Source organism: Poromitra crassiceps (genome assembly GCF_964638095.1).
Source record: "Poromitra crassiceps genome assembly, chromosome: 22".
NCBI lineage: Eukaryota > Metazoa > Chordata > Actinopteri > Beryciformes > Melamphaidae > Poromitra > Poromitra crassiceps.
Genome location: NC_139647.1, coordinates 5,597,253 through 5,616,577, shown reverse-complemented (window position 1 = coordinate 5,616,577; position 19,325 = coordinate 5,597,253). Strand labels below are relative to the sequence as shown.

Genomic DNA, 19,325 nt, shown 5'->3' with positions numbered 1-19,325 from the left:
AACAAACATATAACCAGTTAAAGTTTGTGAATTTGAAAAATCAAGGCATTAAAAGTTTTTGAAAATAGACATGGGTGGGTGTAACAGTAATTGACCTTGACCCTTGTCTCAAACGATGCCATGTAGTTGGGTCCTTGAATTTGAGGTTGAAGAGGGTGCTGGAACCCTGTATAACGTCTAACATGTTCACACACAAACTGAATCCTACCATACAAAACTAAAGACTGAAAGGATGAGTTTATTACTATAGGACAGGCTTATTGCAAAAATGAAATTGTGCTTTAATTTAGTTTTCAACAAAAAATAATGCTAACTACAGCTAGAATAATCCTACAGGCTAATAAACAAACATATTTACAATAGCAAAACTATCAAGGGGAATGTATCATTGGATGTAAACATGTATAAAGTATGTGGTCACTATAAAACTCAATAGAGAGCACTACAAACACATCATAAGTCCCCATCTGAATTGTACAGACAGGGAAAAAGAAACGCAATGATCTAATATTTGACAGGTCGATGTACTGTGTGTGCACCCAGTGTCCTCTCCAGCTGGCACACAGCCTAGATTTCACAAGATGTGTCTGGTGTGACTTCCTATCGTAGTAGCCCTCCTGCGGGGCAGCGGGCCAGTCTCGTGTTCTCCTCCCACTCTTCTGATCCTCCAGGAAGGCAGGCAGCAGAGAGTGTTCTCCTCCCTCTTCTGATCCTCCAGGAAGGCAGGCAGCAGAGAGTGTCCTCCCTCTTCTGTTCCTCCAGGAAGGCAGGCAGCAGAGTGTTCTCCTCCCACTCATCTGTTCCTCCAGGCCGGCCGGCAGCAGAGAGTGTCCTCCTCCCTCTTCTGTTGGTCTGTTCCGGCTGCAGGCAGGCAGCAGAGAGAGCGACAAGGCTGCACATTGTGCCCACACAGACTGAGCACAGAGCGGCCAGCCAGCCAAGGTTACTGCCTCCTCCTCTCCCCTCCCTAAAGGTAAGACGCTCACAGCCAAACTGTGCATATTATCGCTTTTCACGGGTTGTTCTTGTTGTTTAAAAACATTGTACGTTAGCATGGCGTCAAATCGGTTATGGGTGTGATGCTGAATCGGTGACCTAGCTACTGTTAATGTTACTTTAGCCTAGATGCGATCGACTGGATCCCCCACCCTCCTCCTCCTCACCACTCTCTCGTCTCGTAGTTTAAGGTGTGTGATAATAATGAATTGATTAGTGATGTTATGATGATCCGCCGTCATCAGATCTGTAACTGCGCACTGGAGCTCAGCTGCTCAAATCTTCTATGAACAGTCATGATGTCAGGCTGCGGAGCGGAGTAGCTACTACTGTAAATTAGTGCGATTGTTTTGGGGGTTTATGACCCTATATATAGGCTATGGAAAACCACTGTCTTATTCATGTAGGGACTTAAAATGTGCCTCTGTGGCACTTCATAGTGGCTTTATAAAAACAACTTTAATTTCAGTAGGCTATCAAGTATCACTATGGACATGTCATGTGAGCTGTGATACGTGACGATAGCATCCTTCTAGAAATGTAGGCTATACGATATAGTTCTTTATTTGTAAGTGATAGTCCGTCGTCAACTAAGAATTGTATTTTTGTTACTAGATGTAATTTTGTTGTAACAAACTACTCAATGTTCTTCTTAATGAAAACTTTTGACTGTTCTTGCTGGTATTGCACTTCCAGATATAGGGTTGTGTGATGTTTTTTGGTTATGTCTTTTGACTGACGTGTCCCATGTTATTTCAGACTACTTGGGGAACTCTCTGTCAGGTATTCAATTCAAATGTAGAATCCCATTGATATTATTTGATCATGTTAAACCATCCGCAGCTGCAGTGATACGATGATAACCTACAATACTTTAGATTGCAGTGGTCTACTGCAAAATCCACATGATGCATTAAGGTATTTTTGGAAAGATGCAGGATTGATCTGTAGCCTATACTGCTTAAGCAAGGGACACAGTCTGTGTGCTCTCTTGTTGTGGCTCATAACGCTCAGATTATCATGTTGATGTTGCTTCATGGATATTATGGGTCGATCAGAACAAGCCTCGTGTAGCTATCGATAATATGCAATTTGTGGCCTAGATGACAGCTGGTGATATTTATTTATCCACCATATCATCACACACATGAGAGAAGATAAAAGAAAAAACTAAGCTAGCTAGTAGCTATTTAAGTTATCTATCCGCCCCCACCTCACCTCAGTTGCCCTTTGTCTCTATGCAGCAGCACAGACACACACAGCTTGAGCCAAAAGAACAGCAGCACTCTGTGGTCCACATCAAAAGAACAGCACAGTCTGTGGTCCACATCAAAAGAACAGCACAGTCTGTGGTCCACATCAAAAGAACAGCACAGTCTGTGGTCCACATCAGAAATCGAGGTAGAAACACAATTTGCCAGGTCAGCTGCTATAAATGTTCCTGCGTCTGCGTGTGTGTGTGTGTGTGTGTGTGTGTGTGTGTTTGGTGCAGAGACAACAGAGACAAGTTACAGTGTTTCACACAACCTAGTGCAAGGGCAAGAGGCTCCCACATCACCTGAAGGAGGCAGTGCAAGATGTACAGTAACAGAGAGCAGACTATTATGTACTTTGATCATTTGTCTTACATTATTCCAGCTATAGAGGCAGGTGTAGTAGTAGTGACTGGCCAGTGGTGCAGTGTGACAAACTGGACCCAGTTGAATGAGCACAGATATATTATTTGTAATGCCTGTGGTTGCTAGGTGTGCAAAGGTGAAAGTGATGCAGGGTCGTGCAAACATTATACAGGACTGCAAACATCACTTGGGTAATACTGAATGGGAAATAGCACGTAACTGTGTACCTAGGAGGAGTTATCCGATCTGGAGTCAGTGCAGTGCTTTGGACAGCTTTTCTTTGCCACGAGAATCATTTTCTGTCATCACTTAACTAGTTTCCTTAGATAAGAAAATGACTAGTTAGTAGTTAGTTACTATTAATAGTAAGTGGCAGTATGGTAACAATAGGATTTCAGAATTGGGAAACGCATTCAAAAGTCAAAATCAAAAGAATTCTATAAAAGCGGTTGCGGTTCCCACCTGGCCCTGGCCCACAGGTTGGGAATGACTGCTTTCAAAGCTTTTAAGTCATTTAGTTTGTTAGTCACCTTAGCCGTGTCTTCTGCAACTCATATAATAGGGGGACTAAAAGCTGGCTTGGGAAGCAAATTTCAGGAAAATCTCAACTCTGTATCCAAAATCTATGAGCAATCAATGGTAGGTAGGTCAAAGTCTAAGGCAGCAGTTTAATCAGGCATGACATCTGATCTGACATCTGATCTGGCTCAAATATCTCAAAGAATTCGAAAGAACATTCTCATTCAAAGCAACATTATTGAATGGCCATTTAGCTGCTACAGTAGGCTACATGTATACCTCTCATTCTGTACCCAATCTGTACCCAAAGTGACTTTTTCCCAGAATAGCCGTGCCTGGAGTGTACATGTAGAAGATGAGCCTTGTTTACCAATCCATGTGATCATGTGACCATCTCCTAATAATGACCTTTATTAGAGCAAAGTGCTTAAAAACATTTTCAAACATCGTCTCATAAGCACATCCTCACTTCAACTCGTCTCACATGTCACACCATAGATACCACAAGATGCTCATCTCCCGACATCTTGATATAGAGACCTTGACGCATGTACGTCTTCAAACACCATGCTTGACTGTCTCACTGTAACGCAGGCGTCCATTGTAAAGAACATGGTAAGCCTTGCCTCACTGTATAAAGGCTTTCTCTGTACGTCACCACTCCTGGGAACATTGTATCTCTCTCGCCAGCTGTACACTGATTTCCTTTTGCAAAGCATCTATTTAAATACAGTAAGTCTGACCTTGGCTCTGGCTCAACTTCCTTCTGGCCCTGCCTCCTACAGTTTTTCACAACAATGGGGGAATATGTCCAGTCTGCATAGCTCCTAGTCTCAACGCCAGACCCATGAGAGTTCTTACGCTGATGCACTACGTTACTGCATGCATGTTACTGATATGCCAGTGGTGGATTCAGTCCTCTCCAATCAGTAACGACTTTGCGATCAGACGACACGGGAGGCGCAGTCCATTTTTCGAACCGCTCTCTCATAGGGGTGTCAAAAATAATCGATTATAAGATGGATCGCGATGCGGACGTGCACGATTCTGCATCGATTCACAAATGTCAAAAATCGATTATAAAAAATAAAAATATATATATATATTTTTTAAATAATCGAATAAAATATAATGGAAGTACATGCATTTGTTTATTTTAATTATGGATCATAATACAATGCAATTCCAAATGCACTTTTATTTTAAAAGTAGCCACACAGTGAGAAAAAAGAAAGTGAGAAAAAATCAATCGTGTATTGGGGAAAAAAAGTGATGCATCGATTTAAGATGCATCGAGATGCATCGATAATCGTTTTATAATCGAATCGTAGCCCTCTGAATCGTAATCGAATCGTGAGGCCAGTGAAGATTCACAGCCCTACTCTCTCATCGGTGCTACGACCTGTCACTCATTCAATTTCAACCCGCCTTCAAAAACCAGCAGTGGCTGTGAAGTGGCACAGACTCACTTATGTAGCATGCGGAGCTCAGCGGTTCAACGCAATATTTGAGTCTGCGGAGAGACTACATAGCTCCTAACGATCACCATGGGCCAGTTGCATAAAGATAGTTTAAGACCATTGTTGGGAGGGTTACTTCAAAAATGTAATCCGATACAATAACTATTACATGTTTAGAATTGCAATCGGTAACGTAATCCAAGTATCACAATCTAAAAGTAATGTAACTGATTACTTTCTGTTACTTTTGTATTAACTTTTGAACACATTTCCTGCATTTGACTACTGGAGTCTGGGGGCATGCTCCTCAGGAGGATATAAAAAAAACAGCTCTGTAATCCCCAATTCAGAATGTATGTGTTGGTTACAGCAGGCTTTCAGACAATCATCTCGTCGCGCCTGTTTCTCATTCATAATAATACAATAACAATATTTTCACGTAAGCACGTCCTTACTTCAACTTTGTACACCATTTAATGACATCTCACATGTCACAACATAGATACCACAAGATGCTTATCTCCTGACATCTTGATATAGATATATCTTGAGAGTCCTGTTTTGACGCATGTACGTCTTCAAATAGCATGCTTGACTGTCTCTCTGTAACCATTGTGAAGAACACGATAAGACTTGCCTCAATCTATAAAAGCTGTACGTCACCACTCCTGGGAACATTGTATCTCTCTCGCCAGCTGTAGACTGATTTCCCTTTGATGTGATCATGTGAGCATCTCCTAATAATGACCTTTATTAGAGCAAAGTGCTTGCAAAGTGCAAAATGTTTGTTCAAGATTTCTGCAGTGTCAAGATACACGAGTAGAACGTCTACTATTAATAACTTCAGACTTATTTGTATTAAGATTGATCCAGCTTTGAATTATGAAAAAAAAATGATTGGCTCTAGAATTGACCCCTGGGGGACACCATAGGTGACTTTTGCCATGATGGCCAAAGTACTAGAGCAGTAGGGCAATATCAGAGACACCAAGCCAGTGTTCCTGAGACACTCAGGAAGGAGATAATGATCAACAATGTTAAAAGAGGCACTACGTGACAACCCCCCCCCCACCCCCCCACCCCCCGGCCCTCCAACCACAAACAGACAGCTTTATCTGCTGAGAGAGCAACACGTTTGAGAGGTGTCATCTCTAAGTACAGCAGCAGCTTCTGGCCCACTTGTTGGCGGAGGCATATATCTGCGGTGCGGTCATTCTAGTTTTCTTTACGTGGGGTTGTCTTGCACAGGATCAGGCACAATTTGTTGAACTTTTTTTTGGTCTCATCTGCATTTTATATATACATCCCAGTTGTTTCTGCTCTTTCCCAATAATTTTACTCGCCGTTTGTAATTCACTCTATTTTTGCTCTTAGCCATCAGCTGCTCGATACCATGTATACATAAAAGTTGAAACACTTTCAACAAACAGTCTCTAAAATGTGCTTGCTTGTGTTGTATGAATCCAATTTCCTAATAGATGCAAGTGCTGCTTGTTTGAAAATAGGTTCTGTGTTGGCTGATGGCTGTAAAACTTGGAGTGCAATCAAAAAAGGTTCAGAAATATTTAAACGACTTTTCTGCTTCAACAGGCTGGTCGTTAATCAAAACTGGTGGAAAATCATGACATTCTGATGCCTCACAATAACCAGCTCCTTACTCGTGAGGTCTCCAGACCAAATTTCAAGCAGAAGGCCACACATGCATAACCTGACCACCCCGCGACGTCAGTCAAGTTCTAGTATGACGTCAGCTATGTTGTGGTCAGTCAAGTCCAAGTATGACGTCTGCAATGACGTCAGATATGACGCCAGTTCATTCTCGTATATATAGCAAGGGTTCTACGTCACCTCTCTCTCTCTGGCCGATCATAGCAGCAGCTGGCTTCACAGCAGTCCATCTCCCCTGAAGCCGTCCTCTGAAGCGTAATTTTGCCCCACCCACCTCCCCAGTCCGCCACCAATGAGTCTTGACTCCTGTAGGATCCCCCATGGGGGGGGGGGGGGGGGGGTTGTCTGGGGGGGCCACTGTCCAATGGAGTCATGCACCAAAGTATTTGTCATGCATGCCGATTGCTAAATAAAGTTTGTTAAATCCTACCAACTGGCCTCTCATGATTGAATTACTTATGTTCATAAAAAGGCCACGCTGTAGTCACATGTTATTCTTTTACATCGTTTCAAACGTCGTTTCATAACAACAAGCACGTCCTTACTTCAACTTTGTCACACCATAGATACCACAAGATGCTTATCTCCTGACATCTTGATATAGATATATCTTGAGAGTCCTGTTTTGACGCATGTACGTCTTCAAACAGCATGCTTGACTGTCTCTCCGCAACGCAGGTGCACATTGTGAAGAGCACGATAAGCCTTGCCTCAGTGTATAAAAGCTTTCTCTGTACGTCACCACTCCTGGGAACATTGTATCTCTCTGATTTCCTTCCTTCTTCTTACAACAATGGATGGTGGATAGGGGTGTCACAATATATCGTCCCACGAAATTTCGCGATAGTAAAACGTCACGATATGTATCGTTGAGATGAAATCTCATATCGTGAGAAAAAAGAAAAAAAAAAAAATTTTTTTTTTTTTTTTTTTTTTTTCCAAAAATAGACAAAGAAACGTCTTTGTTTGTTGAAGTTCAATGTGTGGAAAGTAGTTCAGTTGAACAAGTCTCTGAAGAGACACATGAGAAGTTATACAGGAGAGAAACCATTCAATTGAGTTTCTGGCAAAACTGTTTACTTGACAGGAAAAACTGAAGATGCATAAAAAATAGACTAAGAAAAGTCTTGTTGTTTGAGTTTGAAGAAAAGCTGAAGATGCATAATGAGAATTTATACTGCTGAGAAACCTTTTAGTTCAAAGTAAATCTAAGTGACGGTGTAACTCATTCTATTTCAAGATAAGCCTTATCTCCAATCTCATGTTTTTTCTAGTTGTTATTGTAATAACAATTTCCCACAACAGCATGTTTTGTATTTGTGCATTTCAAATAAAATACTACTTTTCCAGTCATATATTGTCATTATTCAAGTTTAAAAAAATATTGTTAAAATCGTATCGTATCGTATCGTTATCGTGAACCCAGTATCGTGATACGTATCGTATCGTGAACTGAGTGTATCGTGACACCCCTAATGGTGGAATATGCCCCTGTCTGCATAGCTCCTAACTAGCACCATGGGCCAGTTGCATAAAGATAGTTTAAGACCAGGGTCGGGAGGGTTACTTCAAAAATGTAATCTGATCCAAACTAAACTATCCAAGGTGAGTAGTCCCACCTGGTTTGCCCTCATTCATTTATACAGGTGATCTGAAAATAGGCGAGTAAATTCTCTGCCTCATTTCAAAGAGGTGGGTAACTACTTGCGTTGACCCTACGCCCCTGCCCATACTACATGTACATAAGATGCTGGTCAGCGCAGCTGGCCTGAAATCATTGAGCTCTGTTGCTCTGGGCTTCTTATGGACAGGAATAATATTCAAGAGAGTTTCCGTGTTTTGGGAACAGAATATTCATTCAATAATAACTGGAACAATTAAGGGTTAATCCACCAGCTCCAGGTGCTTTGTACAATTTTGGAGTGATCAGTGATGTTAGTGAATATGTCAAAGTTAACATAATTAAAATGAGAATGTGGGGTGGGAGGGTATCAAATCTAAAATAAAATAAAATATTTAGGTCATTAGCTAAGATACACCCTTATTCAGTGGGACATCTTGTTTGATCTACTCTACTGTACACACCTAGCCTGGGTAAACCCAGCCCCCAGTGACCTGCTCTCAGGCTCACCCTGCTTACAGTCACTAGTGACTGGGAACTGAGAGAGCAGGTCACGTGGGGGCTGGGTTTACCTAGGCTAGTACACACCTGTCTGCTGTCCTCTCACTGTGCATCCCCGAGTGTGAAGGGCCATATTTTAAAGCCCACACGGGTGGGAGGGAGCAGCATTTCTATGGGACAGGTTAGAGAGAGAGAGAGCCTGGACTGTCCCGTGGCTGAGGCCAGTGAAAATCAATTCCATCTGATGTGCACGTTAGCCTGTATAATGAGTGAATCAAAGGGCATGGACTTTTGCCAGCCGTTTTGTTCACGTCAATGTTCCAGGGGCACAGTGAGTTCACTCTCGTAATCTGTGAGCCCAACTGTGTGCAGTGTGTTTGAATAGAATCGTGTTATAGCTTAATTATAGGAGCTTAATTATAGGGGGGACTGATGAACACATTGAAGAGCAGCAGACACACTTATCAAGTGAAGGCTTGTAAAGATAGCTACGTGGTGGACTCACACCTTGACTGACCTGAGCCTTGTCTGGAAGGCAGAGGCAGAGAAGCATTATATTTTCAACTAGCATCAGATGTAGTTATGATTGCTTTATATCAAAAATGACTCATACTTTAAATTACATGGTGTTAAATAATCTGAATTGTTCTGTTTCTATTTTCCTATTAATCACTAATCAAACCCTCTTTGATGACACTACACTGCTTTTGTGCCAGTGTTTGTTGTATTAATAATTGTATTTCAATATATTCCTGTATGATTGCTTTGTAACAGTTGGATGCAGGAACTGAGCACACAGTCCCGTTTTTTCTTTCATATGTGCTTTTTTAACAGTGAAACACAGATAAGTCAAACGGTTCGTAAAAGGCTGTTGACTGATGCGAAAAACGCAGAAAATCAAACTTGTTCCGAAAACTTTAATGACGGACGAAAGTTAAAAAATAAAAAATAAAAAAATAATCTGACTTGTTGTGCAAAAGCTTTTAGTTCAATTTGATTATAGATGTATGTCACATAATCCACATAACACATTGGATATGTCTCCTTGTGCATTGTCTTTTTAGGTGATATGGAGACGTTCAATCACAGACTGAACACATACATAGACTCATGGATGGGTCCCAGAGGTAAGTCTTTACATTGTGTCAGTCAACTCTATGGCTGATATAGACCGTATGCCTCTCCTCTCCTCTCTGTTTTAGTGGCTCTTAGAAAATGTCAAACTCCCATAATAACACTGTGCTATGTCCTCATTCATCTAGTCTTTATTATTAGTTATTAGTAACTTAATTTATGCTGCATTTTGAAAGAAGCAACACCTCAAACCGTGAACCCAAGTCTGTGATGATGACAGTGTTGTAGACACTGCATGGACTTGCTTCAACAGAAGCTCTCTAAGTGTTGAGCAAACATTCCTCCCTGTTTACGGCTACTTGTCCTTCTCACTCAAGTAAAGCCGCCGCAACCGCCTCGTATAGCACAGAGGCCATTTACACCTGGCGTTAACATGCGTTTTGGGTGATCAGATTGCAATCAGATTGTGCTTGACCACATTAGCCTGATTCCATTTACACCTGGCGTTAACATGCGTTTTGGATGATCAGATTGCAATCTGATGGCAATCTGATCACCCAAAATGGGTGTCCTCTCAATCCGCATACAGTTGCTGTATCCAGATTGAGAGGACACATTGCATTTACACTTGTGTTCAATGTGTACACACAATGCGTCCCCGACCACCTCCGGAGGTGGTTTGGCCGATCAGATTGCAATCCGTCTTCAATGTGTCTTGGGGGGGCGTTTACACCTGGCATTGCAAGTGGTCAAGCACAATCTGATTCCAATCTGATGGCAGAAAATGCATGTTAATGCCAAGTGTAAATGACGTCTCTCAGTGGTCTTGACCTAGTGGGAAATGTAGAGCAGAGAAAGAGGAGCACTGACATCACTGCTAAAGCAGAACGCTCTCTCTGTGTGTCTGCCTCCTGCAGACCAGCGGGTACGGGGATGGCTGCTGCTGGACAACTATCCCCCGACCTTTGCCCTGACGCTCCTGTACCTCCTGACCGTGTGGCTGGGCCCCAAGTACATGACCCACAGGCAGCCAAGCTCCTGCAGACGCCTCCTGGTGGTCTACAATCTGCTCCTCACGCTCTTGTCCTCCTACATGGTCTATGAGGTAAGCAGCAGAGACGCTCATGCTCAAGTCAAGTCATTTTTTTTTGCAAGTCCAAGTCAAGTCTCAAGTCTTTGCTCACAAGTCCAAGTCAAGTCTCGTATAGATGAGCGTTCTATCATCTGCTGGGTGACATCCGGTCTGCTTAGAACACTGCATAGCTCAAACTAAGGAATTCAAAGCATGTACTGTATTATCCTCACTCCTTTATCTGTTAGCATACAGTACCAGCACTCAATAGATGACATTAGTAGACATTTCCTTAATGTTAATGCACCAAAAAAAAAAAAAACACACAGGTTTGACTGGGATTAGACCATAGACTGTAGAAAGAGATTAGATTAGACCCAGGTCCATGGTTACTGGCCTGTTTCACTGAAAGCCTGAGAGAGAGAGAGAGAGAGAGAGAGAGAGAGAGAGAGAGAGAGAGAGAGAGAGAGAGAGAGAGAGAGAGAGAGAGAGAGAGAGAGAGAGAGAGAGACACAGAGAGAGAGAGAGAGAGAGAGAGAGAGAGAGAGAGAGAGAGAGAGAGAGAGAGAGAGACACAATGCTATCAGGGAGCGAGAGGGACCCAGCTGGAGGCTGACAGGCTCATTGTTTCAGCAGCACAGCCGGCTATTGTTTGCTGCAAAACTGCTATTTTATAAGCAGCTGAATAAATAAATACTGCAACTGAAATTGATGGATTTATTCTGCGCTGATGTCTCCAAAACATAACATCGTGTTCTTATTTGAGAGGGCTTTGAGACACGTTTTTTAGGATCCCCCCCCCTCCGCTTTCTCCCCGACTGTACTTATTCGATTCCCCTGCTGTCCCGGTCGTTGATCTGGGGAGAGTTGTAGACTAGCACCATGCTTCCTTCCTCCGATACATGTGCAGTCGCCAGCCGCCTCTTTTCACCTGAAGGCGAGGAGTATTCAATGGCAGGACGTAGCGCATTGGTTGGATCACACTGTTCCCCCCAGTTCCCCTCCCCGATCGACCAGAGGAGACACTAGTGCAGCGACCAGGACACATACCCTTAATCTGGCTTCCCACCCGCAGACACGGCCAATTGTGCCTGTATGGACGCCCGAGCAAGCCGGAGGTAGCACAAACCTCTACCGCTGCACTACCCGGACGCCCCGACAGTGGTATACGCTGCACTACCCGGGCGCCCGACAGGGGTGTAGTTTGAGCAGAATTTGCTGATTCGTGGGAGTGAATTTCTTAAATGCCACAAAGTCAGAAGTAGCGTTTCTGTGCACCTGTAAAGTATCAGCACACTGACTCCTCCTCCCTGTCTAGCCGGCAGAATGACCTCTCACTCTGTCTCTCACTCTGTCTCTCGGTCTGCGTTGCGTAAACCCTCAGATGTCTGGCCAGGCTCACTCTGTGTACTCAGACAGGCCCCGCCCCCTGCCATGGAGTCAACTCTTAAAATCAATGCCTCCTGATGTGAATCAAAGTACATGGCAGTGAACTTTTAAAATATTTTTTTATGTTTATTTATAGTGTGGAGAATGCTGGGTTATTTACAGTATAGGGTTATTTATAGTGTGGAGAATGCTGGGTTATTTACAGTATAGGGTTATTTATAGTGTGGAGAATGCTGGGTTATTTACAGTATAGGGTTATTTATAGTGTGGAGAATGCTGGGTTATTTACAGTATAGGGTTATTTATAGTGTGGAGAATGCTGGGTTATTTACAGTATAGGGTTATTTATAGTGTGGAGAATGCTGGGTTATTTACAGTATAGGGTTATTTATAGTGTGGAGAATGCTGGGTTATTTACAGTATAGGGTTATTTATAGGGTGGAGAATGCTGGGTTATTTACAGTATAGGGTTATTTTATAGGGTGGAGAATGCTGGATTTAGAAGTAAGAATCGAGGAGCTACAGTATATCTTGTTGCAGTGTGTACAGACAATGAAATACATGATGCTTCCCTTCTCTCTGCCATTGGTTCTAATAACGGATGACAATTTCTTGGCTCTTAAATGAATTAGAAAAGCCTTTTACAGCAGCGGACAGAGAGAGTGGATCTATACAGAGTGGATCTATAGTAATCTGGTGAATCAGCATTGAGTCAATCTGGCTACATTTCAGTGTTCCTTACTCGATGCATAGAATGACACACAGTCATGTGACGGACACTAGGGGTGGGGGAAAAAATCGATACACCATAGTATCGCCATATTTTTGCCTGACGATATTGTATCGATATTTGGACGCCAAGTATCGATATTGCAAAAAATATATATATTTTGCGCCTGCAGTGGCGTATTGAGTCCAGAGAAGCTTAATAATGTTGCCTACATGTGGGGCAAAAACAAAACAAAACAAAAAAACACTGCATGTTTTACTTCCGGTGAGGTCAAGGAAAAGGTAGGAAAACGAGTTAGGAGTGACAATATATCAAAATATCGCAATATTCAAAATATCGCAATACTAGCATATCGCAATATCGCAATACTATCGTATCGTGACTCAATTATCGTTTTAGTATCGTATCATGGGCATCTGGTGATTCCCACCCCTAACGGACACCCAGAGAAATACTGTCTCCTGTCCCACCCCTCATGTTGTCCTCACTGTCTCCTGTCCCACCCCTCATGTTGTCCTCACTGTCTCCTGTCCCACTCCTCATGTTGTCCTCACTGTCTCCTGTCCCACCCCTCCTGTTGTCCTCACTGTCTCCTGTCCCACCCCTCCTGTTGTCCTCACTGTCTCCTGTCCCACCCCTCCTGTTGTCCTCGCTGTCTCCTGTCGCACTCCTCCTGTTGTCCTCACTGTCTCCTGTCCCACTCCTCCTGCTGTCCTCACTGTCTCCTGTCCCACTCCTCCTGTTGTCCTCACTGTCTCCTGTCCCACTCCTCCTGTTGTCCTCACTGTCTCCTGTCCCACTCCTCCTGTTGTCCTCACTGTCTCCTGTCCCACTCCTCCTGTTGTCCTCACTGTCTCCTGTCCCACTCCTCCTGTTGTCCTCACTGTCTCACAAGTCACACAAAGTTTGAAAAGTGTCCCTATTACGTTTTGTGCGTGTGTGTGTGTGTGTGCGTGCGCGCCTGCGCGTGCGCGTGTGTGTGTGTAGTTTGTGTGTAGTTTGTGGTTTGGGGGTTTAGTGTGCGAGACTGTTGTTCACATGCAGTATTCATCACTCATCTTCACGTCTTTGTCTCCAGCTTGCTGCTGCTGCCTGGTTTGGAGGTTACAACTTCTACTGCCAAGATACACACAGTGCAAGAGAGGCAGATAACAAGGCAAGAGACTGACTTACATTTACAACCTTTTTATTACCTTTATATCTTTAGAGATTTTGTTTTTATTGCTGAGGATTCATTTCTGCTTCTGTTAATGTGTCTTTGACTTTGACATCCCATGAATTACATATTACATCTAGAACATGTTTTCCATTCTGGTTCTTGATATAACAAACAGTCAATGTTCAAATACTGCTTACCGTAGTAGAATAGAGCGAACTGTGTATTATCTCAAATCCACTGGTCTAATTGACACTATATACTGTAGGCCAGTACCTGTAAAAGCCAGCAGATAAGCTGCAGAGACAGGGAGTCCATTGAATCTATGTCATCATGTCATGAGGACATGATGCCTTCAGTGTCCACTGTGGGCCTGGGAACACACAGCCCATGAGGACATGATGCCTTCAGTGTCCGCTGTGGGCCTGGGAACACACAGCCCATGAGGACATGATGCCTTCAGTGTCCGCTGTGGGCCTGGGAACACACAGCTCATGAGGACATGATGCCTTCAGTGTCAGCTGTGGGCCTGGGAACACACAGCCCATGAGGACATGATGCCTTCAGTGTCCGCTGTGGGCCTCGGAACACACAGCCCATGAGGACATGATGCCTTCAGTGTCCGCTGTGGGCCTGGGAACACACAGCTCACACTGGAAATGCAGTGCAGTTCTGCAGCCATCAAAAGAAAATCTTTTATCAATGTCACCGATCATTCAATTGCTTTGATGGTTCATCCTGAACTTTCAGGGGTCTTTGGTATGGATGACAGCTTATCAATTTGCACATGATAAATACTGTGTATGTGCTTTTTCTATGACATTTTTTTACAAGGTATTTCTCATACTGTCTTTTGTATTTTGTATTTTTTTCTGATCCCCCCCCCCCCATTTTCTCCCCAATTGTCCTTGGCCAATTTCCCCCTGCTGCCCCGGTCGCTGCTCCCCCCTCTGCCGATCTGGGGAGAGCCGTAGAGTAGCACCACGCTTCCTCCGACACATGCACAGTTGCCAGCCGCTTCTTTTCACCTGACAGCGGGGAGCTTCACCGGCAGGACGTAGCACGTGTCCTGGGCGCTGCACTAGCGCCTCCTCCGGTTGGTCAGGGCACCTGTTTGGGGGGGGGGGGGGACTGGGGGAGTACCGTGATCCGGTGAAACTCCTCGTACATGTATCGGAGGAAGCATGTGCTCGCCTACAACACGCCCCAGATCAGCAGAGGGCGTGGAGCAACAGCAGGCGGAATTGGCCAAGAACAATTGGTGAGAAAACAGTTATATTCTGTTATATCCTGTTGATTGAAGGTAGTGATCCAGTAAACAATAAGGTCCTCTTCATGCAGGAAATGCTAGAACATGTTCTTTTCTTGTTTTGATTCTAGATCATCTTATTGACCGTTTGTTTCTGACATATTTAACCTGATTCGCTTGACTTTCTCTCTCCTCAGATCATAAATGTCCTGTGGTGGTACTACTTCTCCAAGCTCATTGAGTTCATGGACACCTTTTTCTTCGTCCTACGAAAGAATAACCACCAGCTTACATTTCTCCACATCTACCACCATGCTAGCATGCCCAACATCTGGTGGTTTGTGATGAACTGGGTCCCCTGCGGTCACTGTGAGTGTTTTCAACACAACTTCACCGTCCACTCCACTCAAACCATTCATACACATTCGCCGTGTGGCCCGTAGCCGTACTGCGGTCTCAATCATTCAGGTCCTCTTACTTTGAAAACCCGCTGGTCCTAAAAACAGCCAAAGACTTCAGGACACAAAGTGACTGTTATTCTATTGAATCCCGCAGCACATGTTATGTCTGTGTGCTGTCTGACTCAAGCTGCACACAAAACTGCAACTGTAACTACCCCAATTCTTCAACTTATGAAGTTGTCATTTTTCTTGCTCTTAAACTAAAATCTTATTCTGAGTATGTTCTTTTATTGTAGTGATACTGTCACCGCTTCATTGTTTTACGAGTATTTATTAGTCAATATAATCAGAAATTCCTATTCAATAACGCCAGGGGTGGGAATGTCAAGAGCTATAAAGCGAATGTTTTGACACTTAGAGCGAAATTCATAATATGGCCATTAATCTGGTGACAGTGTGATATTTATGATCCATATTCATCCATTTTCATGGCTTGTTGTGTTTATTATATTATACCTGTGTTATATTACAATTAATGGGTTCAATTGGTTTTGCATGAAAGCTGATGTGAATGTTGCAAATAGTTAGTTAATAGACTGTTGAAACTCATATTTTTCTAAAGCCATATATGAGAACTACTTGGCTAAATTCATTGATGTTATCTCGCACTGTGATCGAGTGACTTAGTGTCTGTGTCTTCCTCAGCGTATTTTGGTGCTGCCATGAACAGCTTCGTCCACGTGCTCATGTACTCCTACTACGGCCTGTCAGCTGTCCCGGCCATGCGGCCTTACCTCTGGTGGAAGAAGTACATCACACAGTTACAGCTGGTGAGCTCCTCCTGCACTTGGTCTTCCTGTTTCACTTAGTGTCCATTCTTCCTCTTTGGTTTCTATGTGATGCTAACAGGTCTATGTGATAGTAACAGATCTATGTGATAGTAACAGGTCTATGTGATAGTAACAGGTCTATGTGATAGTAACAGGTCTATGTGATAGTAACAGGTCTATGTGATAGTAACAGGTCTATGTGATGGTAACAGGTCTATGTGATAGTAACAGGTCTATGTGATGGTAACAGGTCTATGTGATGCTAACAGGTCTATGTGATGCTAACAGGTCTATGTGATAGTAACAGGTCTATGTGATGGTAACAGGTCTATGTGATAGTAACATGTCTATGTGATGGTAACAGGTCTATGTGATGCTAACAGGTCTATGTGATGCTAACAGGTCTATGTGATAGTAACAGGTCTATGTGATGGTAACAGGTCTATGTGATGGTAACAGGTCTATGTGATGGTAACAGGTCTATGTGATACTAACAGGTCTATGTGATAGTAACAGGTCTATGTGATAGTAACAGGTCTATGTGATGGTAACAGGTCTATGTGATGGTAACAGGTCTATGTGATACTAACAGGTCTATGTGATAGTAACAGGTCTATGTGATAGTAACAGGTCTATGTGATGGTAACAGGTCTATGTGATAGTAACAGGTCTATGTGATGGTAACAGGTCTATGTGATAGTAACAGGTCTATGTGATAGTAACAGGTCTATGTGATGGTAACAGGTCTATGTGATAGTAACAGGTCTATGTGATGGTAACAGGTCTATGTGATAGTAACAGGTCTATGCTTCCTCCACAGTTTCAGTTCGTTTTGACCGGGTCCCAGACGATGTGTGCAGTATTATGGCCCTGCAGTTTCCCTAAAGGCTGGCTGTATTTCCAACTAGGTTACATATTCACACTTGTCATCCTTTTCTCAAACTTCTACATTCAGGTGAGTTATGATTATATGGTCAGTTGTTTCAATTAAAGTGTTAAATATTAATTTAGAAAAAAAAATGACGTCGTTACAAACTCAGCTACTATCAGCTATTATTATTATTATTTCTTCAATTAATCCAAGGTCTTCAAATGGAGGTAGCAGGTAGAGAGGTAGGCTACAGAAACAGTTCTTATTCTTCCCAATTTATTTTAATTACCTCATGCGCTCTCAATTGGTCACATTGCAGTAGTACTAAACGTAGTAGAGCGAGTGCAGCAGGTGCAGATGGCTTGCAGATATGGCTTCAGACTCGCTGTCTGATTTCTTTTAATTACCTCATGCGCTCTCAATTGGTCACATAGCCTACTCACGTTGCAGTAAAGTTGACAAATAGATCACAGTCGAGTCCACAACAGAAAATCTGCGGTGGCATTAGTGTTATGGACAATTCAAATAATAATTACAGCAAATAATCCTTCCAAAATGTTTGTTTTGAGAGCACATAGGCTACCTCATTGAAGCGTTTCTTTACTCCATGTAGGCTATAGAGAGTGCAGCGGGTGCAGATGGCTTCAGAGTCGACTTGTCTGTCTGATTGTGTGTAGGCCTACGTGTGTGTGAGAGAGAGTTCCCGTCTTAATAACATTAGCAAGATTATTAAATAATTTAGAGCAGTGAAACACGCAGAGTAACCCTACTCTGCTTGTTTCACTGCTCTAAATTATTTAATAATGTTGCTTTGTCAACCCAGACCGCCTGCGGGGCGGGCCAGCCCACGGGACCCGGCGGGTTCTGGGTGACCCGCGCATCACTAATTCAGACTATTTAGATTGTAAACACATTTTTTTTGCAGCAATTGTAGATTATGTGTCTGTTACTAACTACGGTACATGATCAATCCAGACACCGAGGGGCTTGGAGCCAAAGTAGTAGCCAGTGTCAGTGCGACTTTGGGCAAATATGAGTACCGGTAGCTTATTTTATAGCAATAGACTCTTTTCACTGGGGCCATTTTGTGTCGAAAAGGCAGGATAAACACAGGTGCAAGCAAAACACTAATGAAGGTTTCCAACTTCCAATCATGGAAGATGGAAACCCTCATTAGTGTTTTGCTTGCACCTGTGTTTATCCTGCCTTTTCGACACAAAATGGCCACCGTGAGAAGGGTCTATGGAAAGGACTCGGTGAGATCTTATCAGTGCCAAAAGGATACAACTGAAATCATGACCCATACGTTTTAATTCAACAAAAACTGAAAGTCGTACAGTAAAAGTAAGGTTTTGTTTCCTGCCGAAAGGGTGTAAATACATTTACGCCATTTTGACACCACGGCACGCACAATGCCACTTTTGACACTGAACAAACATTGTGGGTGTTGGATTCTAACAGCACAGTCAACTCAAAATACATGCTGACGTGAGGAGTGTGAATTGGTCCACATTAAATGTATTTATCAAGCACTTCTGTTTTTATGGTTAAGATTTAAAATAGAATGTGACATGTTCCCTCCGTCTCTCTCTCTCTGTCTCACTAGACATACAAGAAGCGCCGTGTGTCTCTTAAGGACACGCACAGGAGGGAGCGTCAGAACGAGCATCAGAACGGCTCTCTTGTGTCGACAAACGGACACGCAAACGGAGCAGCGACTCTGGAACGCACGGCACATAGGAAACTGAGGGTGGACTGACGTTTGCGAAACCACACCCGATTCTCAATGTAGCATATTAGCTAATGCTGCTAGGAGGGCTCTTTATCTTCTCACATGAGATGTCTTAGAATAGTCTAGTATTCACTTGAGACTAAAAAAAAAAAAAAAAAGCCATAGCCACATACGTATATCCAGAGACTTTCTATGGATTTGCACACATTACCACTTATGGTATCCAATCAAATTTATTATAGTTAAAGGAACACTCCGCCCATTTTCAACCAGCTTTGTATCAGTAGAACATCAGTAGTATATCAGAAAACTGTAAACGGTTTTGAAGTCTGTCATTTAATTTGACAGTTATTGAGTGTTAAAGTGTGGACCAGTGACATCACTGGTCCACACTAACTCAAATGAATAACTCATTAACTCAAATCAACTCTCAATAA

General features: G+C 43.0%; 1 protein-coding gene across 2 annotated transcripts; it reads left to right on the top strand.

Annotated features, from left to right (window-relative positions):
- Positions 1–735: 735 nt before the first annotated feature.
- Positions 736–19,310, top strand: elovl5 (ELOVL fatty acid elongase 5). 2 transcript variants are annotated; one of them, XM_083658544.1, is made up of 8 exons: positions 736–973; positions 9,449–9,511; positions 10,376–10,563; positions 13,728–13,805; positions 15,252–15,423; positions 16,161–16,285; positions 17,106–17,240; positions 18,763–19,310. In XM_083658544.1, the coding sequence occupies exons 2-8, from the start codon at positions 9,454–9,456 to the stop codon at positions 18,913–18,915; spliced, it is 909 nt and encodes a 302-aa protein (XP_083514670.1). In that variant the 5' UTR covers positions 736–973; positions 9,449–9,453; the 3' UTR covers positions 18,916–19,310. The 2 variants fall into 2 exon arrangements, with proteins under 2 accessions (XP_083514670.1, XP_083514671.1); XM_083658545.1 differs by lacking the exon at positions 736–973 and adding an exon at positions 2,343–2,397.
- Positions 19,311–19,325: the final 15 nt, after the last annotated feature.